This window comes from Eubalaena glacialis, chromosome 4 (genome assembly GCF_028564815.1).
Source record: "Eubalaena glacialis isolate mEubGla1 chromosome 4, mEubGla1.1.hap2.+ XY, whole genome shotgun sequence".
NCBI lineage: Eukaryota > Metazoa > Chordata > Mammalia > Artiodactyla > Balaenidae > Eubalaena > Eubalaena glacialis.
In genome coordinates this window covers 168457949-168475869 of record NC_083719.1, presented here as the reverse complement: position 1 = coordinate 168475869, position 17921 = coordinate 168457949, and the positions used below count along the sequence as shown (strand labels likewise).

The window sequence follows — 17921 nt, the reverse complement described above, 5'->3', positions numbered from 1 at the left end:
ATTCTTGCCACTTCTATTCAGCATTGTTTGGAAGTTCTAGCCAGTCCAACGATGAAAAAAAGGAAGTCTAGCTGGAACAAGACGATGTAAAACTATATTCATAGATGGCATGATCCTGTATGTAGAAAATACTAAAGAATCCACACCAAAAACAAACAAAAGCAAAAACCAAAACTAATTAACATGTTCAGCAAGTTGGAGAACCCAAGATTAGAATAACAAAAAACTATTGTACTTCTATATACTAGTAATGAACAATCTGAAAATAAAATTAAGAAAACATATTTCTATTTACAATAGCATCGAGAGAATAAAATGCTTAGAAATAAACAAAAAATGTGCAAGACTTGTATATCAAAAACTACAAAATGTTGCTAAGAGAAATTACAGAAGATTTAAATAGACATTCTGTGTTCATGGATTGGAGGGCACAATACTGTCAAGATGTCAACTTTTCCCAAATTGATCAATAGATTCAGTGTAATCCTCTCAAATTCCAGGAGGCCTTTTTGCAAAAATTGATAAGCTGATTTAAAAATTTATGTGGGGCTTCCCTGGTGGCACAGTGGTTGAGAATCTGCCTGCCAATGCAGGGGACACGGGTTCGAGCCCTGGTCTGGGAGGATCCCACATGCCGCAGAGCAACTAGGCCCGTGAGCCACAATTGCTGAGCTTGCGCATCTGGAGCCTGTGCTCCGCAACAAGAGAGGCCGCGATAGTGAGAGGCCCGCGCACCGCGATGAAGAGTGGCCCCCACTTGCCACAACTAGAGAAAGCCCTTGCACAGAAACGAAGACCCAACACAGCCATAAATAAATAAATAAATAATTAAAATATATCATAAAAAAAAATTTATGTGGAAATATATACAAAGGACCCAGAAGAGCCAAAACAATTTTGAAAAAGAAGAACAAAGTTAAATGAGTTATACTTTCTGATTTCAAAACTTACTAAAATCCATAGTACTCAAGACAGTGTAGTACTAGTGTAAGGAAAGACATATAGATAAATGGAACAGAATTTAGAGAAAAACCTGATTTTGGAAAATATGCCAAGGAAAAGGTAGTCTTTTAACAGGGACTACAGGGAAAAGGTAGTCTTTTAACAAATGATACAGCAAGGTGGATATCCACATGCAAAAAAGATGAGTTTAGATCATAATGTCACACCACATTCAAATATTAAATCAAAATGGATCATAGCCCTAAATGTGAGAGCAAAAACTATTCAATTTTTAGGGAAAAAAAGTAAGAGGAAATTTTCATGACCTTTGGTAATTTAGTGGAGAAAGGATAATCTTTGCAAAAAACAGTGCTGCAACATTTGGATATCCATATGCAAAAAGGTGAACTTGGATCCATATTTCACTTCATATACAAAAATTAACTCAAAATATATCATAGATATAGATATAAAATCTAAGAATATAAAACTTATAGAACAAAACATATAAGAAAATCTTTGTGGCCTTAGGTTAGGCAAAGATTTCTTAGTACAACATGAAAAGTACAGTCCATGAAAGAACAAATTGATAAGTTGAACTTTATTAAAAACTTATGCTCCTCAAAATACATTGTTAAGAGAATGAGGAGATAAGCCACAAACTGGTAGAAATTTTCAAAGCATGCATCTGATAAATTACTTGTATTTATAATATATAAAGAACTCTCCAAACTAAATAAGAAAACAAATAACCCAATGAAAATTTGGCAAGATTTGACATACACCTCACTAAAGAAGATTGGTCAATCTATATCTCTCTATCATCTATCTATCTATTGATCAATCTATATCTATTTGTTGATCGAGTGATTTATCTACCTATGGCAAGTAAGGATATGAAAAGATGCTCAACATCATTATTCAGTAAGGAAATGCAAATTAAAACTACAATGAGATATCTACTAGATATCTTTTAGAATGGCTAAAATTTAAAAGATTGACCGTATCAAGTGTTGGTGACAGTGTAGATGAACTGGAAGTCTCGTATGCTGCTGGTTAAAAAGTTAGACATACACCTCCCATACGATCCAGCCATTCTACTCCTAGGTGTTTTGCTTAAAGGAATACACACACCATACAAAGACCTATACACAAATGATCATAGATCTTTGTTTGTAAAAGCCACAGTTAGAAACAACCCAAATGTCCATCAACTGCTGAATGGATAAACAAACAGTAATGTATTCATACAATGGAATACTACTCAGTAATAAAAGGGAATGAACTACTGATATATGCAATAACATGGATGAATGTAAAAAATAATTATACTGACTGGAAGCAGCAAGAGAGAGTAAATACTGTTTAATTCTATTTTTATGAAATTCTAGAAAATGAAAACTAATCTGTAGTGATACAAAGAAGATCAGTGGTTGCTTGGAGATAGGAATGAAGGGGAGGGAGATTTAAAAGGGGTGGGAAGAAACTACTGGGGGTGACGGGTATATTCACTATCTTGATTGTGGTGATAATTTCCCATTTGTATATATTTCAAAACTTGTCAAATTGTACACCTAAGTATGTGTGGTTTATTGTACATCAATTATACCTCAAAATTATTTTAAAATTAAGCTTGTATTTCCTTTTGCTTTTTTACTTATTTTTCTATTAATTCTTTTATATTTTATTAGTCCATGATGAAATGAAAGTTTTAAAAATTTATCTTTCAGCACATAGAGCTTGAGACCACTATTCTAAGGATTTGCATTGTTGGAAAGAAGGTCACTTTAAGAGGAATAATGGATTTTGGTAAATTAAGAGTGTGTGTTGAAATGTCTTGAATACTCATTAAAATAAGAGAAAAGTAGTATGTAGCTTCAAAACTAACATAGGGCTAAAATGGAATGGAAAAAAAGCACCCAATCCAAAGGAAGGCAAGAAAGAAGAGAAAAAAAATTACAGATCAGGACAAATAGCACAAAAGAAGGTAGATATAAGGACACTGGTGTCAGTGATGACATTAAATGTAATAGACTAAATGATCTAATCAAAAGATTAAAGTGTTAGATGATATTGAAAATTATATGTTTACAAAGTACAAATAGCACACATGAGATCTAGAAAATTTACAAGTAAAAGAATGGAAGAAGTTATATTGTGCAACCACTAACCAAAAAAAAAAAGCTGATATAGCTATACTAATATTAGGGGGGAAATTTTCAAATTTTTTTAAATAAAATTGATCAATTCATAAAGATGAAAGGATAATGTTACCAAAAAGAGATACAATTAGAAATTTGTATGCTCCCATTATGAGACTTCAAAATAGTAAAATAGCTTATTTTTTAAAAAGAAGGGCAAAAATGGATAAAACTGCAAGGAGAAATAGAAAAATCCACAATCAGTGGGAGGTATTAAAACAACTTTCTATCAGATTAATAGAACAAGAAGAAAACTAAGTCGAGATACAAAAGATCTGAATAATAAATTAACCAATTTGACATCACAGACATATATAGAATACTGTATTCATCAATTGCCAGTTGCAGGACTTCCCTGGTGGTCCAGTGGGTAAGACTCTGTGTTCCCAATGCAGGGGGCCCGGGTTCGATCCCTGGTCAGGGAACTAGATCCCACACTCATGCCGCAATTAAGAAGTCCGAGTGCCACAACTAAGAAGCCTGCATGCCGCAACAAAGATCCCATGTGCCACAACCAAAATAAATAAATAAATAAACAATTGCCAGTTGCATATTCTTTCAAGCACATGTGCAATAAAAACAAAAAACAAAAAAAACTGACCACATCATGGGCCATGAAGCCAGCCTCAACTAATTTCAAAGAGTTGAAATATTCCCCAAAATGTTTTCTGACCACAGTAAAATAAGCTAGAAATCTATAACAATCCATAACCAGAATACCCCCTAATGTTTGGAAATTAAGCAACATGCTTAATAACCCTTAGGTAAAAGAGGAAGTCACAATGGAAGCTAGAAACTAGTTGGAATGAAATGACAAAAAATGTATGAAATATCAAAATTTGTGGGGTGCAGCTACAACTGTATAGACAGAAATTTATAGCCATAAATGCATAGAGTTTTCAAAAAGAAAGGTGGAAAATCAGTGATCTAAGTGTTCACCTAAAGAAACTAGAAGAATCTTATTTGAACCAAGGCATTTGTTGCTTCAGTGCCCCGTGGGGCACTCACACACTGTCTTTGTGTAACTTTTATGTGTATTTGAGGTTAGTCCCTGAGGGAGCCCCCAAAGATGAAGCAAGAACAGTGTGGGGTCATGAGGTTCCGGGGGAACTGGCTACACGGCCTCTAAATGGGAGTGTACTGGGTTCCCCTGGGCTAAGAATTCACAGTGGAGTATAAACCCCTGGGTATGACCATGGCATGGCTGATCCGGGAAGATCCCACATGCCGTGGGGCAACTAAGCCCGTGTGCCACAACTACTGAGCCTGTGCTCTAGAGCCTGAGAGCCGCAACTACTGAGCCCACGTGCCGCAACTACTGAGCCCGTGCACCTACAGCCCGTGCTCCGCCACAAGAGAAGCCACCGCAATGAGAAGCCCGCGCACCGCAACAAAGAGTGGCCCCTGCTCGCCGCAACTAGAGAAAGCCCTCGTGCACCAACGAAGATGGAACGCCGCCAAAGATAAATAAATAAATAAATATTTTTTAAAAAAGGAGTCAAAACAAATTACAGCAAAGAACAAGGAGAAATACTGTGCATTCCTAAGCCACGTATAACCCCTGTACAAAGTAATAAGATTTCTGATTGTTCCCTCTCCCCGGCACTGTGTACACATTGCCTGATTCCTACTTGGTCAGGGAAGCAGAAGAAATCACCTCTTCCACCCTTCAACCTCCCTCCTCCCCAATACCTGCTAATATCAAAGAGGGCCAGAGAGCATGCACCTGTCTTTAAAAGTAGAATACTGATTGTAAGTAGGGTTACCAAATAAAATTACAAGATTCTCGGTTAAATGTGAATTTCAGAGAAACAAAAAATAACTTTTAGTATAAGTGTGTCCCATTTTCATACTCAAAAGTTATTCGCTGTTTTTCTGAATTTAAAATTTACCTCAACATCTAGTATTTTTTTCTGGAAACCCTAATTATAGGAGAGAAGGGATTGCAATCAGGGGGGAGGAGGTGTCTCCTCCTTGAGCTAAGGTTGACTTGGGAGCCTTTGGCTAAGTCGTGTTGCCTGGAGAACTGACTCCACGGGGAGCTGGGAGAGAGGTCGGTCCTTCTGCACACCTCTTGCCCATCATGGAATCCTGACTTGTGCAGCCTTGGCTCACTGCCTACTGGTGTCCCTCCACATCTCTTGGCTTTGCGAGGGAAGCATATCCTTCTGTCTGCCCAAGTTTAGGCTGGGAATGGGGGACAAGTGTAGTCAAGGTAACAAACAAACACAAGCATGATGTGCAAAAACACAGACATTTTGACTTTAATAAGTTATAAAACCAAGGAGCCAAATTTTACTATACAGAAAAACAAATGTATTGATTGCTGTCATCAGTAAGATAAAATGTTGTGATGTGAGTTCAGCACCAAGATGACCCATGTGGCAGCTGCCTGTCAGACAGGAGTACATAGTCGTAATGCTTCATATCATAAAGACTTTGCTATTGAGCACCATTATAATATACTCCAGACAAACAAACAAACAACTTTAAAGTACACATGAAAGGCTTATACATGAAATTCCATGGGTTTTCCAAAAGGAGTAGATCAGAGAGCCAGGTCCCAAAACTCCAGCACGAGTCTTCCCACGAACATGAAGTGACTCTCGGGCCCCTCAGCTGACTTTGCAGAGCAGTGGACAAAGAGGACCTATGAGTATCAACCTGGTGTTGGGAAACCTTGGCTCAAAGACATCCTCTGCCTTACCCAGGCTGCAGGAGCCTCTCAGCCAGCTCTGGAAGCTCTGGACTGTTGCTAAGCCAGCTCTCCACCTGTCTCAAGCTCAGTGGAAATTTGCAGTGTCTCAGAGTGGGTGAACACTGCCTTCATAGACAGAGAGACTTCTGAGGACCATCTAGTCTAGAGAACTCTGTGGATATATGGCCCAAGGCACTGAGTATGGCATACGGGGCCGTGGCCACCTGGCCTACAGTTTCCAGAGGGCGTCTTTCTTCCTGCAGCAGAAGACAGATCCCCCTGGGTGTGTCCCACTTGGGGCCCCTCCCTGAAGTCTTCCAGCCCCCAAGACACACAGCCCTGCTCTGCTGTGATCTGAGAAGGGAGTGTTCCCGTTCTGTGGCCCCCAAGCTGGGTAAACTGACTAATACTCTGGCTAGGGTTAGTCCGGAGCTTCCTTGACATTCTAGGACGGACCCAAGCAAGCACTGCCCAGTCCTTCAGCCCGTGAGTAGCACCAGCTGCCATGGGTTCAACCAACGAGGGAAAGCCATGGATACATTTCCTAATGATAAAGAGACAAGGGTGCAGAAGTGCTTCACACTACATCTTGTTAAAGAAGTGATACTATGAGAGAATTCAGAAAGGTTTCCTCCAGTTTGGTTCTTAGGAGCCAGCAAGCTCCTTTGAGACACCGGGATATGTATGAGCAAGTGTGGAACATGGTGGCAGAGGGGAGAGAGGTAGGCTGCGCTGGGGAGATGGGGAGGCTAGTTTTCAACCATTTGGAAGGTTAAGCATCATCCCAGATGTCCCTTCACTGTTTCTTACCCCCTTACTCTGTCCCTTAGACCACATGCAGAGGTTCACACACACACACATGCACAGGTTCCGATAAAGGTTTTTAGCACCTATCCTGAGCCTCAGTATTCTCATCCACAGAATAGGGAATGAAATAAGAAAGAGTTCTCTAAGATCTATGACTGGTGAGAATACAAAGGCTTTAGAACTTTCCTGGACATGAAAAGCTTAAGAATTACATGTCAGGCTAGGCCCAGCTAAGGAGCTAATAATGTGCTTGGGTCTTGTAATTTTGGGAAGTTTAAGCTGCATGTTCACACACACACAAAAAGTGAGCCTTGCCCACTCACTGGACTTTCCAGCAGAGTGCATGCCTCCCTCATCCTTCCAGCGCACTTGGGGAAGGGGAGAGCCTCTCTGGGGAGCCCAGGGTCTGAGGCCAGGCTGGCCAGAGGCGACAAGCAAGGCCAGGGTTAGTGAAGAAAAGAGAGGCCTGGGAGAGCCTGGGAGTGCCAGCTGGCCACCACACTCATCCTCACCACCTGCCTCACCACCTCAAAGACTGGAGTTCATGGCCTCTACTTCACTGCGCTCATCTTAGTGACTGGTCCCTTAGTAAATAAATCATCGTTTCTCCCAAGAGTCCCATGGGGCTTGTGTCTCGGTCTGCAGATTGGTAGGAAATGTCCTGCGTCTCCAGCAGGGTTGTCACCACAAGGAAAAGAAGATTCCCAATCACTTGCTCAGAAACTTGGGGCAAATGTTTTCTCCCTCCGAGTTATCCCTCCTGCCTTCCCTCATCGATGGGGGTTGTAGAACCTCTATATTCCTCTCCACCCCACACTCAACCCCAGTACAGGACATATATATATATATATATATATATATTTTTTTTTTTTTTTTTTTACATTATTCTCCCTCTTTGTTTTCCCAAAACCTTTTGGAATCAGGAATCTGACTTCATCTCCACAACACAGGAGTTGCCATCCCATGGAATATCTCTATAAGCAAGAAAAAAAAATGCTATTGATGCTATCTTTCTATTTTATTAGAACTTTCCGAGCATCTCTTTCTTCCTCATCTCATCAATGAGCTCTTGGATTCTTTGGTTCCTGGTCTTTTCGTATGGGCTCGGTCGTCGAGGGATTAGGTTGGGTGGCTGGACTTCATCCTCCAGGCCATGGATTTTGTAGGGCACATCCACAGCATTGGTTTCCGGATGGTCCTCGGTGGCACCGGTGCTGGAAGTATTGAGAGGCACCTCCAGGGGTGTGCCTGGCGGAGGCTGCACCTCCATGACTAGAGTGGGCACTGGGAGGGTGGGCATGAGCTCTTCAATGTCATTGTGCTTCCCAGAGGGTGGTTCTGTCCTGTCGTCCACATTGGTGAGGTTGTCTTGCAGGTTACAGGACTTGCAGCACAGCTTATTGTAGCCTGGGATGGAGCAATAGCGAGACAAGACTTCCATCCTACAGAACATTGACTTGTCACCTTGGCAGCGGCCCTCTGAAAGAGAAAAGTGGGACAAATAACCAAAGGACAGATAAGGGGGACCTTGTTCCCCCACAGGAAGCAGTTTTCTGGAGGAGACATTTGAAAGAGTCCAGAGACAGCACAGAGGCAAGCGAGCTCACACAGAAAGCCTGTGTGGTTTTGATATCGGGCAGCCCTTGGGCAGGGTGGATCCGGGGACTCTGCCCTTGAGTGCTGCCACACAAGCTGTGAGCAATGCTCCCCTCCTCCAAGCAGGCCCTGACTGATTGCAAATTTTTCAGTATCTCTCAAAGTTTGAGACAGAAATGAGGCCTGTCTATTCTCAGGGAGTGATTCGAAGCTCATCTTAAAGAATGGGACTTTGTCAGATCTTCCCATTTGATATCCCAGTGGTAACCCCAATGACATTCTGTGGCACAGTTTGACTCTACAGTAATTATAACAAAATTAAACCTAAAAGAACCAATTCCTAACATCCAAAAGAGCGAATCCCAGAGCCTTGGCTGTGGCCTCACCATACTCCTCCACATTTTGTTCCCATCCTCACCCAAACTCTCCAGATGATCTTTGTTTCTGAAAAGGGACTAAAGAGAAATTAAAAATCATACAGATTTATCTGGGATTTCTTCCACTTGCCTCAATTTACTTGAGAGCCTTATGTCCTGCCACTGCTGCATCCACCACATGGTCCTGCCACATTGAGCTTCTGGCCATTTTCCAAAGTGCTCCAGAACTTGATGCCTTCACATAGACTAATCCTTATGCCCATCACATCCTCCCCTTTCTTTCCCACCCAAGATCTGGTCATCCGCGGTCTGTCTTGCATGGAGAGCCCTGACTCTCTTCAGAGGCCACTGTTGTCTCTCTCTTTCCCTCTTTCCTCATGGCTGTCTTCTCCCTGGCCTGGCTCCAACCCTGGCTGCAGCTGTATTAATATGACCCATCCAACTCCTCTTGTTCTCACTCTCTGTCTTCTTCCTGAATTTCTACCCCCTTCCCTTTCCCTTAACACCTAACTCCACACACAACACAAAAATTGAGATGATTTACAAAAATTCATTCAACATAAAAGAATAAGTAATTTAACAGTATAACAGGGGATATTTGATCCATTATAAATTCCTGATCACTGACCTCAATGGGCCCAACCCTCCAACTATGTTCCCTGCTCAGTCACTCTCTATTCTTCATAATGGGCATTTCAAACTTTTCCCACATAAACCTCTGCTGTGCCCTCCTTTCCCCTCAGTCTCCCAGGTGACCTCATCTCCTACTGAAGGGAAGGAAAGAGGGGAGGTGGGAAGGAAGGTGGGAGGGAAGGGGCAGCCACTGATGGGGACCACATCTGACATGGTTACTCTGTGCACTAACACAGGGCATGTTCTACATCTGCATGTGAAGCTATGCTAGCTCACTGAAATTTCCCACAATAACAGACAGGCAGGCCCCCTCCTATTCAGGGCCTGTGGTTCTGACATCTGCCCTCTGCATGGCCATTGCTCCAGCTTATAATTTTCCCTTACAGGCTGGCAACCCACTTAGTTGGACACCAACCTCAAACTCCCGGAGCTTCAAACACTTGGATACAACAGCCTACTAGATACCCCTCAACTCCTGTGGTCCCAAAAGTGGATTCCACATGTCCGGCCCAAGCCCATGGTCTTCACTGGCGCCACCCACCTCAGAGAATGGCCCTTCATGCGCACAAGCCAGACCCCGGACATCCCCTGTCCGGTCATCTCCAGGTCTGTCAGTATTTCCCCTGATGCTCTCAGATGTGTCCACGCTCCCCTCTCTCCTGCCTCCACAGGGCCAAGCTACCTTGCCTCTTGGCTGCAACATGGTAAGAGCTTCCTTTCTGCCTGCCTGTCTCCGTTCTTCCTCCTTCTTATCTAGCTATCCTGCTGCAAGCAGAATGATGTTCTTCAGCCAGAGATGTGACCATGTCACCGTCCAGACTGAAGCCCTTGTATTGCTCCTCCATTGTTTTCAGGGCGAGGACCCGTCCCTTTCACCTCTCCAGTCTCATTCAGGCCTTGATTGCCTTGCTCTGCAGTGTGCTCTCTGTGGCCACAGGGCCTTTGCACATACTGTGCCTCCCCTCTTCCTCTTATCCCCGAGGCTCAGCTGAAACACATCTTCCTCAGGCAAGCGTCCCTTGACCTCCCTTGGAGGTTAAATCCCCCAGTATGTGGTCTTATGGTGCCATGGGTCTCCCCTTCCCAGCATTCCATCCCAGCTACCAAGTCCACATTTAGTTGTCAGATAAGGTAACTAATGCCTGACTTTTTCATTATCCTGAAAGCTCCAAAGGGCAGAGCCCCGAGCTGTATCTGGATGCTCCTTTATACCAGAGCCTAGAACAGTGAATCGAAGAATGCATAAATGTGAAAAAGACCAATGTGAATAACTGAGCAAGTCCAAAACGAGGAAATCATGGATTTTAGAATGGCAATGCTACAGGGAAGAAGAATACACAGAGGCACGTATCATCAGAGAGGGACCCAACCTGGACTCTGAGCATCTAAGTGGCCAAAATAAGGAGGAAACATGACTGGGTGCAGGACCCAGAGTATGAAGAGATAAGGACAGATAGGCTGTTTAGGAAAAGCCCTGGTCTTCCTAACCTTGAGGTGGTGAAATAGGCCCACATGTGGAGGGGAAAGGCAGATGGCCTTGTGCTGAGGGTTGATTCCAGAAATCAGACTAAAAGATGCTGAGATGTGGCTTTCAGGGTTTTAAAACCTTGGATAAAATTTTACACAGATATCCAATATCTGAGACAGATGAAACCAGAACAGTCCTGTTTGAAGCTGGGTGGGGCGTGCTCAGAGCCCCTGCTCCCTTCTCCCCTCCCGGTCCCTCTCCCCTCCCTGGCAGTCACTGAGGTAAGTGTGTGGAAACCACCATGACAGCCCTCAAGGAGACACAAGGGTGCCTTGGTAATACTAGGTGCAGCATCTCCCCCAGGCTTTGGCCATCAGCTGGGGCGGGGAGGCCAGAGGCATAGGCCTCAACAAGGATGCAGCCAGGCCTAGCCGTGCTGCTGGGACTGGGGTCACCCCTGCCACACAGACACCCTCTCCTGTCACCTGTGCCTCTTCCTTCACACAAATAACAAGCATCTCCCTCACTTGTCTTTCACCAGGCTGGGATCCGAGAAGCGGGTGTCACATCAGTCTAGGGTAAGGGTCTGCCAACCACTCTTGTGGGCCAAGTTGGTCCCTCCACCTGGTTTTGTAAACAAAGTTTCATTGGAGCAGCCCTGTTGGTGGCCTGCCCGCAGCTCTAGGCAAGGTGCCCTCAGCAGGGATTTCTCCTGATCTGTCTGGGCAAGGGGACTTAGTGGACGCAGTTCGTCAGACACAGTTGTCTTGGTCTCCTGTCTCTTGAGCTGGGAGTCTTTCAATGATCAGAGCTCTGGGCAGGCTGACCCCAGCCACAGCTACTGTGACCCCCACCCGAAGGCTGGCACCTGGAACCCGGCCCTGTGCCCTGATGCCTGTCTCCATGGTGCTGGGTGGTCGTCCTTTCTCGTGACCTCCCTCCTCCCCGGAACGGGACCCCTTCATGGGAAAGGGAGGGAGAGATGCCCCCTGGCAGGACATGGCCCAGGCTCCAGATTAGGAGGTCCCTGTTTGGACCCTGACCTGCTGTGTGGTCCTTGTCAGCAAGGGAAGTGGACACACAGGCCCTGTGGCTCCTGAGGGTAGGCCTCGGGAGACAAGGCAGGCACAGCTGAGCACACCCGTGTGTGAATGTCGCAGGCCAGGCGCTCAGACCTTCGGCTGCCCTGCCCTTCTCCCAACCCAGACTCTCCTAAGGCTAGCCCAGCCCCTACCTGGGCCAGACAGACCTGTTCCCTCCCTGAACAGGTAGCCCAAGGCTGAGAGCTGTGCCAGGAGCCAGGGCAGTGGCCTGATGGTGGCTCAGGGCACGGTGACCTGGACACTGTCTCAGCTACTAACCCCATATTCCCACTCCACAGGCTGGGATCCCAAAGACGGGGAGAAGCTCACATGGGGCCCTTTTCCCAACTGTGAGAACTTATCCACAAGGAGACAGCCAAGGTGTTCCTGCAAGGTGCTTGTTTAGCACTAAGGATTCAAAACTCAGAATGCCGGTGGGGTGTCTGCACGGGCTACTGTCACATTTTGAAAAATGCCTGAGGAGGGGGCACATGCCTCAGTGGGGGAGGGGCCCTCAGTATCTACGTTGGGCGGGTAAGGGGGACAGGAAAGTCACTGGAATCAGAAACCAAGGAAGTAATGGACCAGAACGGCACCTGCAGCCCTGCAGCGCCGTTGGTCACAGAGGTGAAGAGAAGGAGGCAGCAGCGTGCCAGACCCAAGCACCCAGTTTCACTGAACTTTTATTGAGTTTATTTGTGGGATGCATGACAGGAAGTCTTTCCACTGTTAGTAAGAGTAAAAGGTCATTATCACAGTCACTTTGGCACACACTAATGTTGTCTCATAAAAAAACCAGAAAAGCAACGACAATGGAACCTATATAATACGTCATTGAATACATACAAAACACTAATAAAATATCCCTGATAAACCAAAGTGCATATAGACAGAGAGCACGATGCTCAGGACCGTATTGCACCTTCCCAGAGTCACTCATGTCACTCGCATTGCCTAAGTCAAAGTTGGAAGTTAACAGTCATGAGAATTAGTATGTGTTACACCGAGTATTTACATAACAGTAACTAGTGCCAGGGGAGGGCTGGGCGCTGTCCAGCAGGGATGCTATGAACAGGGGACGGGGCTGGGGCGAGTGGGGGGTGACCGGCGGGAGTGCTACACTGGTCACGCCCAGGGCCAGGCCAGTCGCCCTCTGGTGTAAGGCAGCGCCGGCAGCAGAGTGCCCGAGGCTCCAACAACAGTCAGCGCCGAAGGGCCGCTGGGGCCACAGAGCGGGTCTCCTTTCCGCAGAGGTGAGCCCGTGCCTGGAGCCCTGTACAGACTGGACTGGGAAGCCTTACCCTTGACCAAAGGTGGATGAGCGGGCCGCCTCCCTCTAGATTGCACTGCCTGCCTCCTGCCTGGGTTGCTAGCAGCCAATTCTGTTACCTTTCAACTTTAAGGCATCTTCTACATAGTTTTATCTAAGCAAAAAAGCGATAAAAATTGAGGTAATTCTGTAGTTGTTCACACGGGTAGGTGGCCGCATCCACGTGAGACAGCCTTTCACTCTCTCGCGCGCCCGTGCACGGGGTCATGTGTGCACGATGACAAAGGCCATTGGAGCGAATGGACAGAGAATGGAAGTGGTGGTGTGTCCTGATGTCCCACTGTGGGGACACGACCCCTGCCTCCTCTGCTTGACCTGAACCCCCAAGGGGACAGGGTACGGGGGCCAAGGGTTGTGTGAGCTGGACACAAAGGCCACAGGAAGCAGGCCACAGTCACACGAGTCAGGAGGACACACAGCACAGGGTCAGCAGCAGCAGCAACAGCAGAGGTGGCCAGGGAGCCGCCGACACACTGCCGGAAACGGGCCGGGCGCCCAGGACGGCGACGCAAAACTGCACACCCGCGAGACCCCTCTGGCCTCGCCTCGCTGGTAGGCGGCGTTTGAAAGGGGACGGGCGGGCTCCGCCTCGACTTCCGACCCGCAGCTCCAGCCTGGAGGGATGTGGCCCCGCAAGGCGGTCACCAAATGGTCACATTCAAACTTTGGCCTCTGGCCCCTCCAGCACCGCGACAGATCTTTGCCCCTTTAAAAGCCATCACCGCGAGGTCCTGGCACCCCCACAAGAGGTCGGTGCCCCGGGCCGTGCCGCTGCAAGACTGGCCCTCCCGGCCAGGCGGCTCCAAAGGGGACAGCCGAGCACAGAGGCCGGGAGAAAACAGATTCAACCAAGAGAGTGCTCAGGAAGAATCAGGGCAGTTTTCCATAGAAAGAGAGGAGGGGAGCCCACGGCAAGCTCCACAAGGCGCAGGGCATGCACTGGAGGGCAGAGACAGAGTTATAAACGGGCCGGTTACTTGACGAGGTCTTCTGGACTGTTGAGTTGGGGTCCGGTCGGGACAGCCATTGAACTACGTAGCTCTTCTTGGAGGGATCGGAGATGTTTCCTAGAGGGAAAAGAAAGGAGTCTTGGCTGCTGGGGCACCAGGTCTGGGCACCCAACCCACCCACCCCGGGCAGAAGGGCTCCCTGGATTCTGGCATCCCAGGGAGGGGGTGACAGGAGGGCCCCAACTCCCCAGTGTGGCCTGCAAGGCCTCCCTTGGGACAGATGGGCCCCAAGCACCCTGTCCAGGCCCAGTCCTGCCTCTCCCACACCAAGCATCTGGGTCTCAGCTACGCAGAGTAGCTGCAGCTACTATCCCCACACGCAGGCCCTACCAGCGCCTCCTTATCTCTGTACTGTCCTCCAAGTCCCCACCGTGCCCTGCTCCAGGCTGAGCAGTGCCCTGACTGCTGGCTCTGGAAGTGCTGGGAACAAGTGAATCCTGGCTCTACCCCCTCCTCAGCTGGGGGAGGCACACCTGACCCCCCGAGCTCCCTGCTCCACAGAAGGGACTCATGACTGGATCTACGTCTTCAACTGTTGTGGGGACCGAAAGAGGTGACGTTTGTTCAGCACTTGGCCAGGCATCTACACGCAGCCAGCGTTCTGGTTGCTCTCCTTGCAGGGCGGCAGGCACCCCCTACTCATACAGGCACCCCCTACTCGCGTGGGCATGGGCTGAGCTCCGATGTGCAGTCACTGTGAATCCGGTTTCTGTCTCCCAGACCAAAAGGGAGTGCCAGGAAGGCAGGGATGGGCTGAGTCCATGCCATCTTTCACTAGGGTCTGGCCTGGAGATGAGCATGGCAAATGCCAGTTCCTTCCATTTCCTGCCAGAGAAAGGTCCCAGCCCAGGCCTGGGCGGGCTTAGCTTCTCCTTCAAGTTCACAGATGCTGAGTTTGACCAGTTGTGGGAAGAGCCACATTTGCCTGGACCAGCCCCCCTCCCCTGGGCTTGCTGCACACAGAAGGCTTACGGGGACAGGGGCCAAGCCTGCAGATCCTGGCCGTCTCGGGCCGCTCCTCCCGGCAGACCCCGAAGCTGTCGTCCGTGGTTCGGCAGAGCACCGGCCGTTCCTGGGTGCCGTTGCCACAGGTTACCGAACACTGCAGGCAGAGGGTTACCAGTCAGGGCCCACCTCCCACACTAGGCTGGGTCTGAAAGGGCTCCCCAAGCGGGTGACCCCACAATACGTGGGAGGTGGGGAGGCACAAAGGGTAGAGGGTGAGCTAGAGGCCTGCCCTGCCTTGCCCTAGCCCCAGGCAGCTGCCTCTATCTCCTGGGCTCTAGAGTGAGTTAGAGAGAACAAATATGCAGGGCCAGATAGGGCCTGGCACTTCTGGCTTCTCAACGAGCACCTCCCTCCTCTGGCTAGAGGAGGTCCAAGGCCCAGAAGAACTGCTATGCACTGGGGGCCACTGGGAAAGCTCTGCCTGGGTCCAGGAGGCTTCGGCAGAGGACTCTCCCTCCCTCTGGACACAAGGTTCTACACCACCAGCACCCTCACTGTGCCCTCCAGTCTCGGGCCCCCTTGGCCTCACCACATCGGGAGGGACCAGAAGGAGCAGCCATGCCCAGACTCGTGGCTCTGCTCACAACTCAGCCCAGCCCTGCCAAAGGACGATTCTCAAGTCCTCGCCTCGTGTGTGACAAAGGGTTGACTCAGCAGACCGCGTTGCTCAAAACTGCCCAGTCCCAAGAAAGGCCTATTTTCAGGACTGGCCCTTGGGCGACTCCTGGGAACCAAGTTCATGGAATGGTCTGTCTGGTAAGAGCGTTTTTGCGTGCCTGAGGCCTTGGAGCAGGCCGCACCAATTTGTTCGGTTGGTTTACACCAACAAGATGATTTATGGTGAGCATCTGCTTTCCCTCTGGGGTCTGGGGCTTCAGTAACTGATGTCAGTCACGCAGGCACCCTATGCCTACGTGACTGATCCCCAGTGAAAATCCTGGGCACCTAGACATTTGTGCCTGGTTTCCTCCAGACTTCACCGAAACACTTTTTCCCTTTGCTGATTCTACGGTGTGTGCTTTCATTGTAATAAAGCATAACCATGACTACAGCAACTTCTGAGCAAATCTTTGAGCCCAAGGCTGGTCCTGGTGACCCCTGACCCACCAGGCCCGGGGGCTGGATGTCAGTGCTCACATCAGCTCAGCCCTGCCCCCAGAATGGCTCCTCCAGCCCGAGACTATCCTTTCCAGCCCAAGTCTAAGCCCTCCCTTGCCCGTGTTTCCTCCTGCAAGTCTGACCGGCCTTCTAGCCATACCTCTGGCCCCCAGAGACAAAAGCCCAGGCTTCCCTTCATTTCCTGGAGCCCAGGCTGTCCCCAGTCTCCTGGGGGTCCAGTCCCCTGCAGTGCATGGGAGCCTCTACCCTATAGAGTAAAGATACACATTCCACTGAGTTTCCCATAGCCACGTGGAACCACGGGTGCCCTGAGACCTACGGGACATGGCCCAGGGCAAGAACTGCATCTGGGCCCAGGTGGAACGCCCTGGCCACTTCAGTCCCACCCAAGCTTGGTTTGGGGGCTGAGGACACAGGGCCGGGGCACTGCTTACCTGGGACCAGGGTCCGGCCCGCCACCGACCGGGGCAGAGCTCACGGTTGCAGGCCCGGCGGCCCTCGGGTCGGGCGTCGTTGCAGTGCTTGGTGTGCACGGAGCGGGTGGTGTTGTTGTGCAGCGGCTGAACGCAGCGCACGGAGCGAACCTGCATGCCCGTCCGCCCGCAGCTCTGACTGCATGCCTCCCACTCGCCCGTGACCCACCTGTCAGGGCAGAGCAGCACACGGTCAGCCCCCGGAGAATCAGCCTGGCTGAGGCCCTGGTGGACAGAGGCAAGGCAGCCTGCTCCTCCAGGCACATCTCTACCTACTGTCAGGAAGGCGCCCTGGAGGCTAGCTGGGCCCCTGCCTGAGGTCCTGCAGACGATGAACCCCAAGCATGCCCACGGCTGGGAGATCCTGGTTGGGGTGTGGCCATGGAGAGCCAGCCTCTGTCCCTTCTTAGGCTCCTGGCTCTGCCCTCTGACCTCAGCTTCCGCTGACATCACCAACCCTTCCGGGCAGCAGCATGGACACCCTCAGCACCTGTCCCCGAACGGCCCCCACCTGCCTTTTACCCACCATCTTCCCCACTCAGGGTCCTGCAAAAGGAACCTGGGCCCAGAAATGCAGCCCTGTCAAACCCCGGAGCCGGAGGGTCATGGCTGTGGCCATTCCAAAGCCGCAGCCTCTGGAATGAGCTGCTTGGGAAACATCTACCACAGGACCAGAAGCAAGCCCTGCACCCTCGGAGCCTCAGTTTCCCCATCTGAGCATTACCACTTGTTGTCATTTCTAAGATGCACATTATTGTTTCCGTCTAGCAGGTCTGAAGCAGGGGGGCACTGCACCGCCTGCAACTTCTTAGACTCCATAGAATGTGGTGAGTGAGAAAGAATCTGTCAAACGTCTCAGGGCATGTGAGGCCCAGAGCATCCAGGGAACCAGATCCTGCACCACCCTCCACAGGAGCCCCAGGGCTCTCCCTCCCCTCCTCTAGTGGGGCTGGGGGCCGGGGAGCCCTGGCACTCACACGGGCTGGGAGCACTCCTGCGCGTTGCAAGCCCGGCGGATGGCTTTGGGCTTCGAGAGGGAGTCGCAGAAGTCTCGGTGCACCATCTTGTGGTCCAGCCTCCGGCGGCAGCCATACTTAGTGAACTGGGACCCTGAAGACGAGAGCTCGAGGGGGCTCAGTGGGACAGTATGGGTCCTCCAGCAGGCGTGGAGGGGCGG

At 49.2% G+C, this 17921-nt stretch overlaps 1 protein-coding gene across 2 annotated transcripts in view; it reads right to left on the bottom strand.

The window, feature by feature from the left end:
* Nucleotides 1–5429: 5429 nt before the first annotated feature.
* Nucleotides 5430–17921, bottom strand: part of ADAMTS2 (ADAM metallopeptidase with thrombospondin type 1 motif 2) — a 229653-nt gene continuing 217161 nt past the window's right edge. For both annotated transcript variants that reach the window (XM_061190082.1, XM_061190083.1), the window contains 5 exons: nucleotides 17722–17854; nucleotides 16706–16913; nucleotides 15117–15246; nucleotides 14112–14201; nucleotides 5430–8127 (listed from right to left, as the gene is read on the bottom strand). In XM_061190082.1, the coding sequence (XP_061046065.1) occupies nucleotides 7670–8127; nucleotides 14112–14201; nucleotides 15117–15246; nucleotides 16706–16913; nucleotides 17722–17854 (1019 nt within the window). In that variant the 3' untranslated portion in view covers nucleotides 5430–7669. The remainder of the gene's footprint in view (nucleotides 8128–14111; nucleotides 14202–15116; nucleotides 15247–16705; nucleotides 16914–17721; nucleotides 17855–17921) is intronic.